This window comes from Pollicipes pollicipes, unplaced genomic scaffold (assembly GCF_011947565.3).
Source record: "Pollicipes pollicipes isolate AB1234 unplaced genomic scaffold, Ppol_2.1 Scaffold_7262;HRSCAF=8765_pilon_pilon_pilon, whole genome shotgun sequence".
Taxonomy (NCBI): domain Eukaryota; kingdom Metazoa; phylum Arthropoda; class Thecostraca; order Pollicipedomorpha; family Pollicipedidae; genus Pollicipes; species Pollicipes pollicipes.
Genome location: NW_023597055.1, coordinates 4,142,552 through 4,161,479, shown reverse-complemented (window position 1 = coordinate 4,161,479; position 18,928 = coordinate 4,142,552). Strand labels below are relative to the sequence as shown.

At 56.2% G+C, this 18,928-nt stretch overlaps 1 protein-coding gene across 2 annotated transcripts; it reads right to left on the bottom strand.

Annotated features, from left to right (window-relative positions):
* Positions 1 to 1,445: 1,445 nt before the first annotated feature.
* On the bottom strand, positions 1,446 to 17,829 carry LOC119113658 (uncharacterized). 2 transcript variants are annotated; one of them, XM_037237940.1, is made up of 18 exons: positions 17,756 to 17,829; positions 15,890 to 15,943; positions 15,266 to 15,336; positions 14,904 to 14,998; positions 13,558 to 13,679; positions 13,157 to 13,237; positions 12,234 to 12,311; positions 10,729 to 10,874; positions 10,008 to 10,137; positions 9,532 to 9,628; positions 8,828 to 9,072; positions 8,111 to 8,299; positions 7,398 to 7,505; positions 6,276 to 6,389; positions 5,593 to 5,824; positions 4,304 to 4,407; positions 3,050 to 3,298; positions 1,446 to 1,760 (listed from the first exon to the last, which is right to left on the bottom strand). In XM_037237940.1, the coding sequence occupies exons 2-18, from the start codon at positions 15,923 to 15,925 to the stop codon at positions 1,698 to 1,700; spliced, it is 2,160 nt and encodes a 719-aa protein (XP_037093835.1). In that variant the 5' UTR covers positions 15,926 to 15,943; positions 17,756 to 17,829; the 3' UTR covers positions 1,446 to 1,697. The 2 variants fall into 2 exon arrangements, with proteins under 2 accessions (XP_037093835.1, XP_037093836.1); XM_037237941.1 differs by lacking the exon at positions 17,756 to 17,829 and adding an exon at positions 16,677 to 17,044.
* Positions 17,830 to 18,928: the final 1,099 nt, after the last annotated feature.

The window sequence follows — 18,928 nt, the reverse complement described above, 5'->3', positions numbered from 1 at the left end:
ATCACATAATATCACCAACAGCGCTGGGGGCTCCGAACAAACGGAAAGAACCAAGACTGAGACTGACGCGGCAGGTCATTAAGCGATCGGGAGCGTCCCGACAGGTTTCTGGCCTCTGGCGAGCACGCAGGACCCTCCAAGTGAACAGGAAGAACCCAATGTGTTAGGCCGCTGAGTGGCCGGGGGCATTTCGCCGATGAACGTCTAAGCCCCCGGCTACAGCGTTGCGACCTCCAAGAACATCCAAAAACATGCCCAATGTCAATGTGGAAGCCCCCAAGCGTTCGAGGATGTTCGGGTTGACGGTTTGACAGCTAGCGTCTCCGATGAGAACGAAGGACACCCTATAGACGACGATGATATTTCGAATTTTCGGGTTCGTTGACTACACTGGCCGTTTCGCACCTAGACATCACCAGCGCAGAGCTCGCCCACCCCCCCCCCCCTCCCCCCCCCCTCGGATCGGCCGCTGGGGTTTTCACGGCCTTCCCCAGAAGGATGATGGTGACGCGCCAGCTCCGCCCTTCGTTCAATGAGGGGAGGGAAAAAGTTTCAAGTCAGCCTTCAAAACATTGCTCCTGGCATAGAAGACACGGCCGCTCCACGGCGGAGAAATGATCACGTTGCGCAGTGGAATGGTGGAGCGCTAAGTGAAATGCACGAAATGACCATAGCCAAAGCGCTACTATCGCGTTTTATTTCTCAGTTGACTGGATCTGCTGTTTCCGCTTTTTGCGCATATCTAGAATTACCCACGTCCTTCATAGTGCGTCCGGCACGCTTGTGACGTCACGCGTTGTCAGCGCGGCGGACGGCGTTTGGCGACGAAGAACGTCGCCATGTCGGCTTCACCGGCGTTACAAGCCCCCTCCCCCCCCCCCCCCCCTCCCGCTCCCCCGACGGCATCTGAGCGCCGCGTGGACATTCCAAAGCCCCGCCGAGGCCGCAGATATGGCTGGCCACACCGCCCAGTGCGGCGGTCACGAGGAGAGCGACCACAGCGGGGCGTGACCAGCGGCCGGACTCGACCCCGTCCGCGGCGGTCGTGCAGAGCATCGCCTGTTGAAGCGACCGCAGCGGGATGACCAGCGGCCGGACTCATCCCCCTCCGCGGCGATCGCGCACAGCATCACCTGTCGAAGCGACCGCAGCGGGAGGGCCAGTGTGGTCAGGACGGGCCCGGACCAGGTCAAAAGGTGGCCCAGGTGTCAAAAAGGCCGACAGATGAGGCCCGGGTCAGGTCAACGTACAGACTTATCTGGATCCGAGTGTGATTGTCTTCTGGACGGCCTGCGGTTCATTCATTATCATTGATCAATCATCACTCATCATCATTGATCAATGGACTACGCCATATCTTTTAGTCTGGCTGACTTCATTTAATCCTTAACGACCGACGCGGGCACCAAACATGTATTGTACAAGCATTTTGTACCGCCCTGTCGCTTACCAGGCGGCGAACCGTGGGTGGAACGCCAATAAAAGACGGCCTCAACCAACGCTAAAAGCACGCAACACGCACAAAACAGCCCCACTGCGTGCGACATTTCACCAGCAATAAACTCAACACGTCCCACGCGCACGCCGCGGGACGCCTGGGCAGAGCCGGGCCCCCTAGTTTCGAATCCATCCACAGCGGACTCGTCTCGTCGCTCGCCGCCGAGTGGACCGCCGCCTCCCGGCGACTGGTAGTGTCGCTAGCTCTGCGTGTCTGTGTCGTCCTCGTTGTCCGTGGCCTCGCTGCCCTCCGCCCCGTCGGCCTGCGCAGGGGGCGAGGTCGGTGAGGGGACGACACGGAGTGGCGGGCCCGCCGGCTGGGACGACAGCAGCCCTTTACGAACGGCCATTGAGGAGAGGCGCCACAGCAGTCAGTCGTGAAGGGCGGCTATTGTAACAGAGCTGACTAACAGCCGCTCGCACAAACCGTCTCGCCGAAAACGCAGCTAAGTGCGTGACACCAATTACATACCTTCCCACCACGCATATCTGAAGGACGCACATTGCGATAATTGAACGGGAAGTCGGCAGCATCGTGATTCCCTGCGCGAGGAGGCGCGCTTAACTATCCTAAAGAGCGGGACACCCTGCGGTGGTCGTGCCGCCCTCAAAGAGGTATTGGGTTTGTTAACTTCGGAAACCTCCAGACTGACGGATACCGTGCGGCGTGCATGTTAGAGGCACTCACTCAAGAACAGGGGACATGGCATGACATGACGAGGCATAATCAACGGCCAACAGAGCGTCTGTCACGCCCAGAGAGCATCTGTCACGTCCACAGAGCGTCTGTCACGTCCACAGAGCGTCTGTCACGTCCACAGAGCGTCTGTCACGTCCACAAAGCGTCTGTCACGTCCACAGAGCGTCTGTCACGTCCACAGAGCGTCTGTCACGCCAGCAGAGCGTCTGTCACGCCCACAGAACGTCTGCCACGCCCACAGAGCGTCTATCACGTCCACAGAGCGTCTGTTACGCCCACAGAGCCTCTGTTACGCCAGAAGAGCGTCTGTCACGCCCACAGAGCGTCTGACACGTCCACAGAGCGTCTGTCATCCGCCAAAAGAGCGTCTGTCACGCCCACATAGCGTTTGTTACGCCAGCAGAGCGTCTGTCACGTCCACAGAGCGTCTGTCACGCCCACGGAGCGTCTGTCACGCCCACGGAGCGTCTGTCATCCGCCCAAAGAGCGTCTGTCCCGACCACAGGACGTCTGGCATGCCTACGGAGTGTTTGCTACGCCAACAGAGGGTCTGGCACGCCAACAGAGCGTCTGTCATTCGCTCCCCTCCGGGTGGGTGCAACATGCGTTAACCGGCAGTCTTCATCGCCACGCCCTCGTGTCAAATGTCCCAAACATAAGTATCGCGTCAAATGGTGTTTGTCGAAAGTCACTTGTCAGTCTGCTAACCTCGTCGGAAAGTGGTCTAAATCAGCGCAAAGCCCCTGGGAAGATCATCAGAAGAAAATCCACCCATAGAGCCCCACCCCAACACCCACCTGTCACACTCACCTCAGACCCGACCACCCGCGTTGGCCACCCGCCAAGGCTCACCTGTTTGACAGCCGTCAGACAGACGCCGTTCTCCACGTGACCAGTCTGGCCTCCGGCACCGGCGCACACGACCGTCAGCAGCGTGCGCGGCGGTGCCGCCCGGTACAGCCGGCGCAGACGCTTGTCCAGCTTGCGGAGGTGGCGGCGCGCCTGCTCCTCCGACAGCGACCAGTGCAGCCGGTCGCGCAGCTCCAGGTGGCAGAGCGTGAGGTCGGCCGAAGCCAGGGCCGCGCCCGCCTGGTCGCACGCCTGCCGGGGCGGGGAGGGAGGGGGGTCAGAGGGGTGCTCCTGTGCTCGCGCGCGGACGGGGGTCAGAGGGGTGCTCTTGTGTTCCTGCTCGCGGCGCGGAGGGGGGGGGGGGGGGCGTCAGAGGAACGCTCCTGTGCTGCTCGCGGCGCGGAGAGGGGTCAGAGGGGTGCTCTTGTCGTCCTGCTCGTGGCGCGGAGGGGGGGGGGGGGCGCCAGAGGAACGCTCCTGTGCTGCTCGCGGCGCGGGGAGGGGGTCAGAGGGAGCTCCTGCGCTCCTGGGCTCGCGGCGTAGAGGGGGAAGGGGGGCCATCAGAGGGGTGCTCCTGTGTTCCTGCTCACGGCGCGGAGGGGGGGGGGGTCAGAGGGACGCTCCTACGCTCGTGGAGAGGAGAGGGGGGGGGGGCGTCAGAGGAACGCTCCTGTGCTGCTCGCGGCGCGGGGGGGGCGGGGTGTCTGAGGAACGCTCCTGTGCTGCTCGCGGCGCGGAGAGGGGTCAGAGGGAGCTCCTTTGCTCCTGGGCTGGCGGCCTAGAGGGGAAGGGGGGGGGGCAGGCACAGAGGGACGCTCCTGTGCTCCTGATCTCGCGACGTCCGATCGTGACGCCTGGCCTCTCATCCTGACCACTGCAATGAACCTTCCATTCTGCAGTCCCCGTTCCACTTTATAATACTGTCTGATCGGAAAAAGATATATATATATATATATATATATATATATATATATATATATATAAATTGGCATGCCGCCGATGTAACGACGCTCTGCACTCTGCACCGCGCCGACCGCTCGGTCTTATGGCCCACGCAACCATCTTTTATTCAACAGCGCAATCACTCGAATACAGCTCGTCTTGGTGTACACCCAGCGCGATTATGCGTCCACAAGGACTGATGACACCATGTAGCTTTACGAGGCGCCGCAGCACAGCTGACGACGGCGGCGGCAGCGGCGGCGGCGGCGGCGGCGGCGGCGCAGACCCAAGGCCAGCAGCAAGCAGCGCACCCACCTGCCGGTTGCTGGGCGCCTGCTTGAGCGTCAGGGACGGGTGATTGGTGGTCTCGCAGGCCACGCGGTAGATGTCGGCGCCCGGACCAGACGCCACGATCGCAGCTGCCGCCAGAACGGGCGTCAGGCACTCCCGGGCGGCGGAAACGGCGCGCGCGACAGACGCGACGCGGCGGAGCGGAAGGCGGCGAGAGGTTTCGCTGAAGTTACAACGTGTGGTGTGTCATAAGGCTGACCGAATGCCGTGTCATTCTGTTCCAATGATGCTGCGAAAACGCGTGCGGTAATCGCGCCGCGTTTTCGGAGTCGGAGCTGGTGACACAACATAAACAGCATGCACTGATGACGACCCGCTCCTCCGCGCAGTTAAGCAGGCAGTAGCCGCCCATAACCCCAATCTGACGACCATCTCATCCGGAGTTCACGGCCATGCAAGAGCCGGCGGCGGCAGCAGACGGAGCCCGCCCATGACAGCCGACCGTGACCGGCGCTGGCGAGATCGGCAGGTGCATGCAGACGGCCGAACAGCGGGGGAGATAGCAGCCGCCCATAACTCAAGCCCACATCGGTGAGCCGACCGACAGGATAAGCGAGCGGCAGCGATACACGGTATGGAATCGGCTTCCTTGTCAAAAGGATCGTTGCTCATGCGGATCAGCCGTGTGGACGGCATACTTCCAGATGGACAAACTGATACTGTCGCCATATCAGGAGCGCACTGACTCGACACATGCTAATGGTCTCAACTTGGCAAGCTCTGCTCATTGAAGGCACTGCACGTACCAAAAGGACGAGATTATATGCATTCGATGTTCACAATAACATTCTGATGCTCGCAGACCACCAGGATGTGCATACCAGCTCTCATGCACACTCATACATACAGGCATGTGTACATGCATACACACACACTACATATATATATATATATATATATATATATATATATATATATATACGTATGTATGTATAATACACACACGCATGTATGAATACACACACATACCTTCATGCATGCATGCAAACATGCATATATATATATATATATATATATATATATATATATACGTATGTATGTATAATACACACACGCATGTATGAATACACACACATACCTTCATGCATGCATGCAAACATGCATATATATATATATATATATATATATATATATATATATATATATATATAATACCGGCGCTCGCACGGTTCTGCAAAGTAATCAACACGACCGTGGGGTGTTCCAGTAGCCGTCCATAACCCCCTCTCCCCTCCCATCCCCGGCTCACTCACTGGTGACGCCGACCTCGTCCATGCGGCTGAGCAGGCTGGTGTAGTAGCCGTCCATATTGACGGCGGCGGGCAGGGCGCCGTCGTCGGCCGGCTCCAGGCCGGTGCCGTTCATCGCCGGCACGTAGCCGCCCTGCGCGGCGTCGCCGTAGGCATAGCCGCGCGCCAGCTTGCGCTGCACCAGGCGCAGGGAGGCGAGCGCGTCCTCGGTGGCGTCGTGGCCCGTCTCGTCGTTCTGGAGGGGGGAGGCGAGGGGCTCTGTAATGTGTGTTGGGGGGAGGAGCGCTGTGCTGTGGCGACGGAGGCGATTAGAAGTGGCGCTGCGGTGGGGACCGGCACGGGACGCTGACAGCACGCGGGCGGCGCTCCGTTGGACTCGGGCCGAAGGATTTCTCTCGTGTTGTCGCCTCGATTGTCTGACAGTGACGGGCGTTTTGGCGGGTGGAGGACCTCACCTGTATCGGGCGTTTGGCGCAGTGGAGGACCTCACCTGGATCATCTGACAGAAACGGGGCGTTTGGAGGGGTGGAGGACCTCACCTGGATCATCTGACAGAAACGGGGCGTTTGGAGGGGTGGAGGACCTCACCTGGATCATCTGACAGAAACGGGGCGTTTGGAGGGGTGGAGGACCTCACCTGGATCATCTGACAGAAACGGGGCGTTTGGAGGGGTGGAGGACCTCACCTGGATGGTCTCGCCAAGAAACATGTAGGAGAGCAGCGACAGCTTGGTCTTGCGGTGGCGCACACCCGTGATGTTGAAGATGACGCTGGTGTCGATGATGTACGGGTGCATCATCTGACGGGGGCAAGGAGGTGACGTCACCACGGGTGCGCCCTGTCAGCGTCAGCGTACCTTCGGTTGTGTGACGTCACAAGACACGGTCCGGCCACGCCGCAACCCCTGTTTTGAAGATGACTGTCCTCCACAACACCGCCAACTTCACCATCCCGCAGCCCATGACAGAACAGCTGCCTTGGATGAGTACCCGTCGCCAGCAACGAGCTGCAATCTCTGCTGCGTATTGACTTTGCAGCCGCCTTTGATGACGTCACGGTGATGAACGGCGCACACCCTGCGGCCCGACGGGATGGAGGCGTAAGCGGCGCAAACGCTTCAGAACCGGTTCTATAGCCCTGCAGGTGCGTGGCATCTGCTCGTAAACCTTTATGAGCAAGGACAAGAGTCTGCTCCGCTTCACTGGCTGAAGCCAGATCGCTACACTGCGGTCAGAAGAAGCACGGCCATCTCCCGCCGCTCTACGCTGCGCCTCCCGCGGGTTGCAGCTTGCTCTGCACTCATGAATGTCAGCAGCAAAGAAGTCTCACACAGTCCGTTGGCTGGTAATCCCTTGCCCTCCGACACCCCGAGCCACGCCGTCTGTCCTGCCCGTCCCAGCTGTCGAGCCGGAGGCGCCTTGATTTCGGGTCGACCGCCGCCCGGCTCGATGCTGATTGGCCAATTTTGAGTCAGGGGAGGAGCAACAGCCAGAACACCGCGAGTCGGGGTGCGATAGGATGAACAACCGCTTCCCCTACCGCTCAAGTGGCCGAATATCAACACACCGGTCTGAGCAAGGACTCAAGCTCAATCAATTAAATGGTCCGAGCTGATCTCCTGAGCCCACATATCCTTCCATAATCAGATAAAACTAATCTGATCTCAGCCGGCCCTCAACGAATCTGGGGGGGGGGGGGCTGATCCGACACCCCTGACCTGCCCCCATCTCAGCCCGGATGTCCACCTGGAGGGCACCCTGGCCTACCCCCACCACCATCCAGATGCGACCTCCGCCAAGAAGTTCACCTGGAGCGCGCGCAGGTCGTTGTTAAAGCTCTGGCCGATGAGGATGGCGTCAGCCGGCAACAGGCGCCGCAGGTCGCGCTGTACGTCCTCCAGTCTCGTGGTCACGCCCTGCGGCGGCGGAGGAGGGTAAACGGGATTAGTTCCACGGAATGTTATCGGAGCTGATGTAAGACAAGCCCGGCGATTGGCCGTCACCCAAGAGCCGCGCCGTTGATGGAAGGCAGTAAATGCAACAATGCAATCGCCGCGACCATAAAAGCATTGAATAAGGCCGACTAACATCATAGTGTGGCGAATCGCACATGGCTTCAAGGATTGCGTTATTAACATGTTTACAGATGCTCGTTCCAAAGTATTCGTTGCATTCGCGTCCATCTGTTACAGCGACGCTCTTTTGTTCCGAAATACCCACCAAATCAGATGTATTCAGTCACATTGTTGTCTTGCTGGTCTAAACAAACACTTAGGTGTGCGCATGCCACGTGTTGTGCTCCCAAATGCTTTTGATTCTGCTTTCCGGCGAAGCAGTGAATTTACGGAACACGCGTGCACATGCGCACCTACGTCCCTCCGGAAAAACAGCCGGTGGCCACGTCTCAAGCACACACGATCCCCGGACGGCGCCCGCCGCAGGCCCCACAGCCGCAGAGGCGGCGCGGTCCACGACAGGGCGCTGCCAGCCCCTCCCCCTGCACAGCTGGCCGGCGGCTGACCTCGAGCCGCTCGGCGGTGATGCCCGAGTAGCGGGTGAGGTAGTCGGTGATGGGGTTGTCGGGCCGCACCAGCGTGCCGTACACCAGCTCCTCGGCTTCGCTCAGCACCGAGATGCTGGTGAGCTCGCTGCCCTCGCGCGTCAGGCACATCTCGCAGTCTACGGCGAACATCGGCGAGTCGTCGGTGACCTGGGGTAGGCAGCGCGGGACGTCACGGCACGGAACCAGCGGCCGGCCGGCGCCTCAGCGACACGCTGCTCTGAGCGGGAGGGCTTGAATACGACGCCGTTGCTTCAGACGCGTTCGTGTGATCGCAGTCTCCAGGTCAGCGACGTCGGTGTTGTGAGGACGGAGCAAACGATCGGCGCAGACCTCATCAGCCGACGCCCTTCTACCTGGCCAAATCGTGTCGATGTCAAGAGCGTGACACGCACAACTGCACAGCAAAACCGAACCCCCAATGTCTGCTGCTTGCGTCTCTCAAGTGATAACTGGCTACCGCCGACGGCAACGTGCCCTCCCCATTTCCTACCATCTCGAACACAACCTTGCCACGAGAGCACATCCACGTCTCGGGGCACCTGTGACGTCTGCATCTTCCTAAATCTTCAGACATTTTCTGAGGCATTGCAATAGTTACCATCCGCCGGAATGTCACCCACTAAACCAAATCATCCCACTCTCAAAGTGTCCCTCCCACTTCAGCCCCAGACTAACCGGCTTGTACTTGTCCTTGGTGGGCACGAATCCGCGGAAGGCCTTGCTGTACAGGCCGGCGCCGGGCAGCGGGTAGCCCTCCTCCATCAGCTGCGAGATGTCCAGCAGCAGTGCCGTGCGCCCAATGGCCGCCGGCTGCGGCAGCGCCTGGGGCAGATCGCTGCCGCCGCCGCCAGGGGCGCTGGTGTCGCCCCACTGCCGGTGGATGAGGCCCGCCTGCACGGCTCCGTCCAGACTCCCCAGCTCTGTGGCGGCGGACGGCGGGACGTGATCAGTCATCGGATGACCTCACGGTCGGTGGGACGCTTCCAGTCACGCCCCATGTATCGCGGCGGACGGCAGGACGTGATCAGTCATCGGATGACCTCACGGTCGGTGGGACGCTTCCAGTCACGCCCCATGTATCGCGGTGGACGGCAGGACGTGATCAGTCATCGGATGACCTCACGGTCGGTGGGACGCCTCCGGTCACGCCCCATGTATCAGCGAACCCTAAGTGTCGCCATGCTCGTGTGGAGGTGGGACAGAGGCAGCTCCCTCTGGCTGGAATCGAGCCCAAATGTGCCGATCGCGAGCATCTCCACAGCCACTCAAGCCCCATCACGTAATGTCATCGGGATTAGAGAAGCCGGGGGGTTTTCTACATGCCGATGATGGGTAGTGGCACGCCAGGCCCGAGCGCTGGGGTGTACTATGCTGCTCACGCTGAACGAGCCGGTGCTTCTGCGTCATGCTGAGCGGCACGTTCAGGATCTCCTCGGCTACGCTGGTGCCGTAGTGGGCCGGCGAGATCAGCTCCGTCTGCGGCAGCGCCATCTCGCGTCAACGGTCAGGATCGTGCCCCGCCATCGCTACCTGAACAGAGCGGTGAATGGTAGCTGTGCCTCTCGGCACCTCGTGTCGCATCGCACCTCATCAGTCACGTGCCTGGGGTCAGTACCACGGGTCAAGGCGGGCAGCATGGCAGCCAAACCCCTACCGGAACGACAGTGTAGAGAGTGAAATCAACATACAATCATCATCAATCAACATACTTCAAGTGCACTCACTGCTATCATCATCTTTATGAACACATATTTGAAAGCTGATTACATCCATTGGTATGAAGAAGCGACACACAAATAAGGCAGCGCAGCTGCGACGCCCCCTAGAGTCGCGCGGAGGCGCGTCCACGCCGTACCTGGTGCGGGAAGAGGGTCAGCGTGGACTTCATCAGGTCCTGGTGTAGCTGGAGGTCACGCAACGAGAGGCCGTCCACCACCATGGCCACCGTGCGGGAGATCCGGTCCGCGTTCAGTAGGTTACACCACCTGTCGATGAACAGAAGCGGTACGTCACACCACGTGGAGGGAAATGGTGGCCGTGGTGATGCTTGAAGGAATAAGGGCGCCAAACGAATCGCGTTTAGGGCTCGGTTGTGGTGCGATATCATTATCAGAGATATCCATATCATGCTATGTTACAACGTCTCTAAGAACGAGAGTGTCATGCTCCATTACACACGGGATCGACTGTGCAGGTTTCCGCAAGCTCAGAGACACCATCCCACGCTGGAAATCATTTTACGCCTTGTAGTATGCAGTAACGAGCTTGCAAACCGAGCACGCGCGGCGCACGCCTGCCCGGTCACCGCGTCAGACGTATGCCTGAGTCCCTATCAGGACGTCTCGACAGTACGGACATGGTGGGCCAGGGCGCGCAGGCCCGCCCGGTCTCCTCGTTAGAGGTGTGGTTGAGTCCCTATCGGGAGGTCCCGGGTCCAGTCCGGGGGGTCCCGGGTCCCGAGTCCGGGAGGTCCAGGTCCAGTGCGGACCTGGTGGTCCAGAGCGCACGCATGCCCACCCCGCCCCCGCGTCAGAGGCATGTTTGAGCCCCCATCGGGACGTCTCGGTGGTACGGACCTGGTGGGCCAGGGCGCGTGGTCCGGCACGACCGCGTTTAACAGCAGCGTCTGCACGTCCCGCATGAAGATGGGGGTCCTGCTGTGGGCGGCCATTAGCAGGGAGGCGTGGTCGCCCGTGGAGGAGAGCTGGAACTCCGGACACCGCTGCAACGGAACAGGCCACCGGGTCAGGTCACCAACGGAACAGGTCCCGGGTCAGGTCAACAACAGAACAGGTCACGGGGTCAGGTCACGGGGTCAGGTCACGGGGTCAGGTCATCAACGGAACAGGTCACCGGGTCAGGTCATCAACGGAACAGGTCACCGGGTCAGGTCATCAACGGAACAGGTCACCGGGTCAGGTCACCAACGGAACAGGTCACCGGGTCAGGTCACCAACGGAACAGGTCACCGGGTCAGGTCACCAACGGAACAGGTCACGGGGTCAGGTCACCAACGGAACAGATCACCGGGTCAGGTCACCAACGGAACAGGTAACCGGGTCAGGTCACCAACGGAACAGGTCACCGGGTCAGGTCATCAACGGAACAGGCCACCGGGTCAGGTCACCAACGGAACAGGTCCCGGGTCAGGTCACCAACAGAACAGGTCACCGGGTCAGGTCACCAACGGAACAGGTCACCGGGTCAGGTCACCAACGGAACAGGTCACGGGGTCAGGTCATCAACGGAACAGGTCACGGGGTCAGGTCACCAACGGAACAGGTCACGGGGTCAGGTCACCAACGGAACAGATCACCGGGTCAGGTCACCAACGGAACAGGTCACCGGGTCAGGTCACCAACGGAACAGGTCACCGGGTCAGGTCATCAACGGAACAGGCCACCGGGTCAGGTCACCAACGGAACAGGTCCCGGGTCAGGTCACCAACAGAACAGGTCACGGGGTCAGGTCACGGGGTCAGGTCACGGGGTCAGGTCATCAACGGAACAGGTCACCGGGTCAGGTCAACAACGGAACAGGTCACCGGGTCAGGTCACCAACGGAACAGGTCACCGGGTCAGGTCACCAACGGAACAGATCACCGGGTCAGGTCACCAACAGATCAGGTCACCGGGGCAGGTCACCAACGGACCAGGTCACGGGGTCAGGTCACCAACGGAACAGGTCACCGGGTCAGGCCACCAATGGATCATGTCACTGGGTCAGGTCACCAACGGAGCAGGTCACCAGGTCAGGTCACCAAAGGGACAGGTCATGGGGTCGGGTCACCAACGGAACAGGTCACCGGGTCAGGTCACCAACGGATCAGGTCACCGGGTCAGGTCACCAACGGAACAGGTCACCGGGTCAGGCCATCAAGACAACCCGGAACCCAGAAACACAACGGATTGGACACTCGTAGCGCTGCAGTGCTGGCTGTGCCTATGAACTGGGCCCTTCTGGTAGGTCCGGTCATTAGCTCCAATCGGGTCGATGAAGGGGTTAACTATCACGGGCAAGTCGCAGCGTCAGTCCGATACACAGCCACGGGAGTGACTTTTGGGGCCATGCCGCCGCTCACCTCCTTCCTCCGCTTCCGCCGCAGCGAGCTGCGCATCGCCTGGTAGTCGTCAACGCTGATCTCGTCCGACGGCTCCGCCTGGAACAGCGGTCAGACGGCGCTGCTGACGGCAAGCAGGAGCCGACAGGCGTACAGTGCTGTCACGTGGGCGCGGGGCCTCGGAAGCGTTGAAAACCACTTCCGAAGAGATTTCCGACTAGAAACTAGATTTCCTCCGACGATATATATATATATATATATATATATATATATATATATATATATATATATATATATATATATATATATATATATATGCAATGAGGAATGCATGCTAGTCGGAAATCTCTTTGGAAGTGGTTTTCAACGCCTCCGAGGCGTTGAAAACCAAATGAGGCAATAATAAGGAAAAAGACACTATAAATATATATATATATATATATATATATATATATATATATATATGCACTAACTTTCCCTAGCATTTCCATCCCTAACAGCTTCTCGTTCGGGACACAGCTAGAAGGGCTACTTAAACGCACCCAATCGGCACACATATATGAGATATTCGCGTCAAGTCCACAAGGCTGCCAACTAACGCTGCCGGTCTTCGTTTCGGCCGCGGCGAAGCGGCAGCCTTTGGTACCGTGGCAGGTACTGTCCAGGTGGTCACGGCACAGCGGGGAGATAATATTGGTGACACAACAGGGAAACAACAGTGGCACTGCTGGTCTGGAGTCGGCAGCGTCCAATGAAAGGATCGAAACAACCATTTGGAGAATGCTCACATACTGTGCAGTCCTCATGTGAAAAGCAAGCAAAATTATGAGCCCATTGCACTTCTGAAGTCACAATTATCGTTCTTGTCCGTGGTTTCACAACTCGTGGACTCGTCCGTGACGTCACAGCTTCCTTTCTCGCGCCGGTGACGTCACAATGCCTACCTGTGTCGTGTCTGCCGCTGAGGAGCCTGCCGTCGGGGGCCGTTTTCCCGCCCGACACTCGTGCTCGCCGGAGGCCGCTCCCTGTCGCCGCATTTAAACATCAGCGCAAGATGTGGTCACCGTAGACTCAGGTGACACACCATACTGTGTGCCAGACTGTATCAAAGCCTGGCTGTTCGTCCTTGGCGTGCGTATTATTTTGTTCCAAAAACTCCTCACGCCGTTCCTTTTGGGAGAGGTATTCCCCATCCCGTGGTGTTACTGGATGATCGGAATGTTTGCATATTAAAATCAGGCCACCGCCATACAGCAATCAAGTCGAGCTGGGCTCTACACAGTCATGAAGTAGTGGTATCCAGAAGTCCTAATTATAACCATCCATGGCGGGCGGGCAGTCCCACCTTGCCTCCATCCCGCGTCCTGTCATTGTGCAGCACCACCGCCAGCAGGGCCTGCAGCTTCCGCCGCCTGCGCTCGTGTCGACTGAGCGCCTTCGATGAGGAGAGTCTGGGCGCCTGGACTCCTGCACAACGAGCACAGAGCGTCAACAGAGCGCTCCAGGCACGTGGTGGTGCGCCTGAACTCCTGCACAACGAGCACAGAGAGTCTACAGAGCGCTCCAGGCACGTGGTGGTGTGCCTGGACTCCTGCACAACGAGCACAGAGCGTCAACAGAACGCTCCAGGCACGTGGCGGTGTGCCTGCGAAGTCTGCTGATGAGCCAACGCCGCCGCCGAACGCGAGCGTCGCATCAAGGATTCGTGAGAGTAGGCGAAGGCCACCACTAGGAGACTCGGACTGGAGCTCATGAACGCTTTCGCCGGACAAGGCGACCGTTCAACGACGGCGCCACTCTGCTCCACGATCGACGACCGGGGCGTCCTGTAATGTGACGTCACGCATCGCGAGCGACCCCGACAACACGGGACGCGACCAGTGGTCAACTCGAGCCGACGTCTATCCTGTTCGCTACAGTTATCCCCACAGCCAACTCGAGTCTATTCTTTTCTAATCTCTGCACTATTTAACGTCGTGCAATTTCGCAAACCACCGCCGCTCACGACAGTCGGGTGCGTGCAGCCGGCGAATACAAATAGAGCAATGATCCTCGAGCGTGAACATTCCCATACCACCTGGGTGCGAGAAATTAGTATTTGACGTTTGTCTGAAAGGCATGGCAGCTGGCACAGGTTCGATAGTGCTAGCAAATGTCCTAACGGTCCGCGCCGGTCTATCGAGCCGAAGTCTATCCTGTTCGCTACAGTTATCCCCACAGCCAACTCGAGTCTATTCTTTTCTAATCTCTGCACTATTTAACGTCGTGCAATTTCGCAAACCACCGCCGCTCACGACAGTCGGGTGCGTGCAGCCGGCGAATACAAATAGAGCAATGATCCTCGAGCGTGAACATTCCCATACCACCTGGGTGCGAGAAATTAGTATTTGACGTTTGTCTGAAAGGCATGGCAGCTGGCACAGGTTCGATAGTGCTAGCAAATGTCCTAACATGGTGCACTGTAATTGCGCGGTAAAGTCATGTCCACTCATCGCCCTCTGCGTGTCCTACTCCAACAGTTTTGGTCTGCCTCGAAGACCAACGGTCATGAACGACGCCGGTCACGAGGCCAGCGCCTCTGCCGGGGTCACGGCCGGGCGACAGGCCACGCCTCCACACCCGGCGCGGACCGTTGTGCCGTGCGGGGGCCGACAGGCGGCGGCGGGTGGCGGCGGGCGGGGGCGAACTCACGCGCGCTGGGGCTGACCGCGCCGCTCAGTCGGTCCTCCGGCGTCGCAGGGGCGTCCAGCGGCCCGGAGCCGCCGCTGGTCGCCGCCGAGGCTGCCCTGGACGCAGCGCAGAGGTCAGACACGCACAAGTGACCGGGGACTGTTGCGGATCGGGCTCCGCGCTGGCGGTGGTGCGTCCGCTAAACCATCGGGCACGGTCGACACAAAAATACCATCGCGCAACGTATATAACCGGTGATTTTATACGCAAAAGTAAATACTTAAACTAGCTACAGGCATCAACGGCTTGTTAACAGGTGTTACGTTTATGAAATACATATGCTACGGAGATTCCGTACAGCGGATTGATCGACGGCAGCTTACTTGGGTTCTGAATTTGCCTCTGTTCGCTTCTTCAGTGTGTTTGGAGCCGCCAGGAAAAAAAGCGGGTTGTGCTGAAACATAGTCAGAACTAGCTGGAGGAGTGGCAATGGAAAATCTCTCTCATTCAACAGTGCAATAAGGGTGGCTTATTGGGCAATGTGGAAAAAGTTGCACATAAAATGGCATACAAAATGGAAATATCTGTAAGTGCAAGATGTTAAAACCAAATATACATGCTTCAAATTCGTCCAGTAACAAACACTGTCCAGGTTGAGAAATGTGGGAGCCCCAAACAAACAAACCCACACTCCATTTTGAGAGACACGACAAAAACTACATGAGAGAAAAAACTGAGCCAGTCACTTCTGCAGCACTACAGCGCTGTGAAAGCTGGTGACATGAGAGAATGTAAAGCCAAAGGCAGCATCATAAGCAAGCAAGGAGACCATTTGCTGTGAACTGTTAGGTACCTATTGGAAACCTTAACATGCAATAAAATGGTAGCTTAACTTCCCAGAGCATTGCAGAATCGGATGCATTTGTGTGAGTCTGGCATTACTACAAACCATCAACTCATGTGTCACATACACCAAAGACTGATCAGCTCATAACTGCAGAACTCACCCGTAAGGCAGCCTCTAGTACTGAACATTCTGACATGGCTAGGCAGTGTTGTGGCTGTAAAATAACCACAAGACATTACACAGGCAGATTGCTGCTTTTAGTTATATTCACCTGCGAATTAGCTAAGACAATCAATGAGCATACATTCAACACATCATCTTGAAATATATTGCAGCATGCCAAACACATCACCAGGATGGGTTGGAAAAAATCCTGCTGTGGCTATAAAATATCTTTGCTTCCTAACCACCCCTTCAAAACTGGACATCACCACCATCACACACCATTGCACAGGAAGAACAAAGGTGTACAAACAGAAACAGGGTATTTTCATGGCTGATGTGACCAAAATGGGTTCTTCCCACTAGCATACAACTTATGGCTAGGCAAACACTGATCTTGCCAAGCACTGGGGCACATTAACACGTGCTCGGTGGGGGGTCAAATTGAGCCTCCCAAAGGTTTTTTCCAGAATGGTTTCTGAGCGGCACGGCACAGCTGCGCCAAATTTCGCTTAGCTGTAGACAACTGAATAGCAGATTGTTTGGTATAAAAAATTAGATGTGACCTTGTGGCCTTGTAAGGTTGTTGACCTATGGCAGGTCAAAGCCAAGCTAGGGTTTCCGAGAAGACAAGTTCTAGGGAATCGTTCAATCTGATGCAACGATGGAGAGTTAGACAAGGTCACACATCTCTGAGATGATTTATTAGGCAATGCAAATATTGAATGAGCAAATTATCTTGACCTACAGTCAGGTATGAAAGCCAGACCGAGCTCAAAACCAACCTGTTTTATCAATCTAGGGCTTGCTGTTTGGGGTACTTTCTGGTGCTCATTTCAAATTTACTGAACACAGAAACCACATTATACATTGTCCATGGACTTCTTACAGGTCAGAATAGGTCATTGAGCTAAAATGACCCCAGTTAACATTTTTCTTTTTTTGAGACATACTGCCCAGCATAATCATTGTCGCTTATCCACATGCAACACTTGGAACAGTTTTGTATGATTTTGGTCACCATGACCTTTGAAAGGTCAAAAAAGGTTACTGACCTTGAATGAGCATGTGGCTATTTGCTTAGAAACAGATAGCTGGATTGTGGAGATACTTTGGAAACCAACCAGGAACTTGACCTTGTTTGACCTGATTTGACCCAAAAGTCATGACCTGCAAACCTCAAATTTTGACCTGAGTTCACATACAGATCAACATATCCTGCAAATTTGGTGTCTAGCTCTCTTAGTTCCCGAGATATCAGGGGGTCAAACCGACCCCCCACCCGAGTGAAGGGTATCTAGCTGGCCACCCAGGCACATGTTAAGCTTTAGCCACCAAACTATGATGCTGGCCTAAAATTTCATAATTACATGGTGTAGGTCAGGGTTCATATGGCAAACAATGCTTTCCATAGGCTCTCATCCCAGAAATCCATCTATTCAAAGGGACTTCAACTTATCTGTTAAAGAAAGAAGTGATTTCCACAGCCACAGGATGGGGAGTCGGCAACAGTACCCATCATTCTATCTCAGGCAAGACATATACATATAAATGATATTCTGTATATCAGCATATCTGCAGAGCCAAAGTTTCCTGCATGGTGTCCCTTCAGCAAATGCTGAGCAATGGTCAGTTGATTAAGCATTGCTTTTGTCATTAAGGTCACCTACATAGTTTACGTCACTGAATGGTTGGCTGACGTATACCACTATTTCATTATTCACATAATGAAAAGATTAGCAACTCCCAGGTGTGGGAAAATGTGATCAAGTCAGTGTTTCTATTTCTGAACTATTCGGCTACACATCTGCAATAGAAATAAGCATAAACGAGGCCAGAGAAAAAACGCTGTTACCCTTCCCACCTGGGTGCTGTCTTCGAAAATATCGCTTACGTGCAAGTTACCACCCTAATTTTACAGATAGAACCCCGGATACATGCCGAGCGTCGTGGAGGACCATTTAAATGCATGCAAGAAACGCAGCGCAGTCAAATGTCTTCAGAGTGTCAATATTGTCTTCCCGTACTTTTTCCTCTGATTTTTTCCTCACCGACCCTCACAAGGTGTCTATGTTGATATAAAAAGCGTTCATGTCGGCACTGGATTTACATGTGTATTCAGGGTGATAGTCGGGACCAACAATATTCTTAAATTTGAAAGGGTATGGCTGCAAACTGCACCGCATGATCTTCAATAGGTCTATTTTGGTTCAATACCCCATGCAAATGTGAAACACTTCCCTCATGGAATATTCAATATGTGACGGACAATCCGCGCCAACGCACTGCAATCATCCGGGGTGTGAGCGGGATTTCCCAGGGGGAAGGGGTGCAGCTCTATTCATTGCAAACAAATAGCATCACACGCGCAACATAAACGCTTAGTTTCTTTCATGACACTGTTATAGCACGGCCAGTTTGCACATAGGTTAGTTTTCGGTGTTCATTTCGATTCTCCAATTTTCAAGAAATCTTCAAGTGTCTATGTATGAACAAAACTTTGATAGGGGTGGGGCCCGTGCCTCGGCGTCCCCCACCTCAATCGCTTCACTTACATAGCCCGTTCAAAACCGCTGCCAGGCAACACGCAGGGGCCCCGGCGCTGCTACACGCTCACCCCCACGCGTCTGGATTGGCATCACATCGGCATTCCCGCTAGCATCCTGCCTTGCATGTTTCGCAATACCTGACGCCGACGGAGCCCTTTACGAAGACGAGATCTACGAAAACGTCTCGTGCTGAGCAACGTAAGACCTGGAACGTTATATTAACTAGTTTAGTGATGCAAAGCACTGAGACCACCGCGTCGCACTAGGTAAATGCAGTAAATGCGGCAGTACCGGACGATCTACAATGTTGCAACAGCACTGGCCGATCCACAATGTTGCAACAGCACTGGCCGATCCACAATGTTGCAACTGTACTGGACGATCTGCAATGTGCCAGAACGCACCCAACAGAAACTCAATAACTCACACAACATATTTGGATGACTGGGAAACCCCGCCGCACGCCCCGCTTCCGGGCGCGCCATTCA

Excerpts from the sequence above, each read along its gene's own strand:
- LOC119113658 (XM_037237940.1), bottom strand. The coding sequence starts at position 15,925 with ATGTCAGAATGTTCAGTACTAGAGGCTGCCTTACGG. Across the intron at positions 12,312-13,156 it reads CAGCGGCAGACACGACACAG|GCGGAGCCGTCGGACGAGAT; the intron begins GTAGGCATTGTG and ends CCGCTGTTCCAG. Across the intron at positions 6,390-7,397 it reads ACGACCTGCGCGCGCTCCAG|ATGATGCACCCGTACATCAT; the intron begins GTGAACTTCTTG and ends TGCCCCCGTCAG.